Source organism: Schistocerca serialis, chromosome 9 (assembly GCF_023864345.2).
Source record: "Schistocerca serialis cubense isolate TAMUIC-IGC-003099 chromosome 9, iqSchSeri2.2, whole genome shotgun sequence".
Classification (NCBI taxonomy): Eukaryota; Metazoa; Arthropoda; class Insecta; order Orthoptera; family Acrididae; genus Schistocerca; species Schistocerca serialis.
Window position 1 is genome coordinate 43192464 of NC_064646.1, and position 2202 is coordinate 43194665.

Consider the following 2202-nt stretch of genomic DNA (forward strand, 5'->3'; position numbering starts at 1 on the left):
GGTAGAAACAACGAATATAATTGACTCGCGGTGTAAGTACCTGATCCAAGTCAGAAAATTAAGGAAGGTAGGCAGAAACTGCTTTTTTATTGATTGAACTTGGGTGGATAACAACATTACTCATAGTAAATGTTGGAAGGGTCCTGGCGTTGATGACATTATGGACAATGTTAGTGGAAGCAATAGAATTATTGTAGTCAACATTAGATTAGATTTTTACCCAACGTGCAGTTAATTTATAAAGGCAGATGTGCAACAGGTGACTACCGTGGGCAAATGAACTACGAAAATTGGATATCGACTAAAGTAATTCCGAATCTGCCACCAAACTGCATTATTGTTATGGACAACGCTTCATATCACAAAAATTAGATTAACAAAGCTCCAACAAGGTCCTCAAATAAAAGGGAAATGATTGACTGGTTATTAAAACGTAAGGCTGAAGCCGATTTGTCAATGAGAAAAACAAAATTATTTGATATAATTAAACGACATAATCCGGAAGAGAAAATATTTGAAATCAATAAAATACTTAAAGCTCATGGACACACTGTACTCCGACTTCCACCACACAACTTTGCCTTAAATCCAACTGAACTGGCGTGGGCAAAACTAAAAAAAAAAGAAAGAAATATTATTGCAGATATTCGCATGACGAAGATACTGCAGTTGGCAAAAGAAGGTATGTAGCAATTTTATAAGTTTCCGTTTTTTATTCCAAACTAAATTTTGCAGTAGCCGAAAAAAATCATACACGAACACTTTTCCCAATCACTACAGGTTCTGAAACGATAACTCAGGATAACTGGCGTGCGTACTGCCTCGACGTAGAGAAACTAGAACGAGAGTACTGGCTTAAGGATATTATCATTGAAGACATACCAGACACCATAGTTATTAATTTTGGAAGTGGTGACGACGACGACGACGACGACGACGACTACGATAGGACAGTGACTCTGTTGATGGTGACCTCTAAAATGCGATTTATGTAAAGAGGCAATGAATAATTTCTTTACAAATACGTTGTACATGTTTCAAATCTATGTTCACACACTATAAAATTTCTTTTGGTAGAAATGTACTACATGGTAGTACAAGTGCTAAACAGATATCCACGATAAATGCAGTCAAATACAGCGCTAGTTGTACAATTTCATGGTAAAATTGATTAATTTTTCGCTAATAGAATTAATTTAATCACGTAAAATCTTTGATGCTTTTGGAACAGCTGCCATTGAATGTACTCGGTCACTAAATCTCTATCTCAGTTACTATTCACCTGATTCTCAGACACATTACTTAAAATATATACATGATAGTTACGCTAAACACTGCTGAAATTTCTTTCGAAACATGACAACCTATTTTGGATTTGTATGTAAAAAGCTTGACATAAGAGGTGCGTTCACATATCAATTTTTAGTTTTTGGTGTGAACTTATTTGTTAATCTACAGTAATGTTACCCTCTTCAAAAATTCCCTATTACATCTACACATTTATCCCAGTGCTTTTTCCAATTCCTGAAACACTTTTGGAACTGTTTTTTCGGGATAGTTTATAGCTCTCTTAACTATAAATTTTTAATCTCATCCATGCTTGTATAACCGCTATGTGTGAAATGCTTTAGTAAGCTTTTGTAAGAAAGTAAATTCCTTTATATGCATAATGTCAGGCATTTACATAAAATACGCAAGTGCGTTTTCTTCCTTTTGCTTAATCCAGTACAGATACTGAAACGATATCAAGATAGGAAGCGTAATAGATTACAAAACGTTGATTATATTGGTATAGTGGGCAAGATATTAATGATATGTCGTCTCAAAATCTTAGTCATTCACCAAGTTTTACATCCAAGGACCACATCCTAAGTATCAATTTATGGAAATAGCTCTGCAAGTATTTTAAAGTAATTCACTTATGCAACAGATACTTTCGTACTTTACCTAATCTGTAGGATACAAAACAAGACTAATATGAGCATCTGTGAAAGCCTTTGCTTCTGTATCTAGTAAAAGGTACAACATTTGATCTGTAACAAAAATGTCAGAAACTGCACACTATATTGTATTGTATTGCATTGTATTGTGTTGTATGTTAACCGGGGCTCTAGAAACGACAGAGAGGCTCCATCCCCATTGCAGCCACAGTGGTCCACTTCACCTCTCCGCCGCCCCACACTGAACCACTCTTTCTGGGTT

The 2202-nt window shown here is 35.4% G+C and overlaps 1 protein-coding gene across 1 annotated transcript; it reads left to right on the forward strand.

The window, feature by feature from the left end:
• The first annotated feature begins 411 nt into the window (after positions 1-411).
• On the forward strand, positions 412-995 carry LOC126418820 (uncharacterized). Its single transcript, XM_050085764.1, has 2 exons — positions 412-682; positions 781-995. The coding sequence occupies exons 1-2, from the start codon at positions 412-414 to the stop codon at positions 993-995; spliced, it is 486 nt and encodes a 161-aa protein (XP_049941721.1).
• Positions 996-2202: the final 1207 nt, after the last annotated feature.

Bases quoted from the DNA above. Each gene is read 5' to 3' on its own strand.
- LOC126418820 (XM_050085764.1), top strand. From the start codon at position 412: ATGATTGACTGGTTATTAAAACGTAAGGCTGAAGCCGATTTGTCAATG. The intron at 683-780 runs GTATGTAGCAAT...CAATCACTACAG, and splicing joins ACTGCAGTTGGCAAAAGAAG to GTTCTGAAACGATAACTCAG.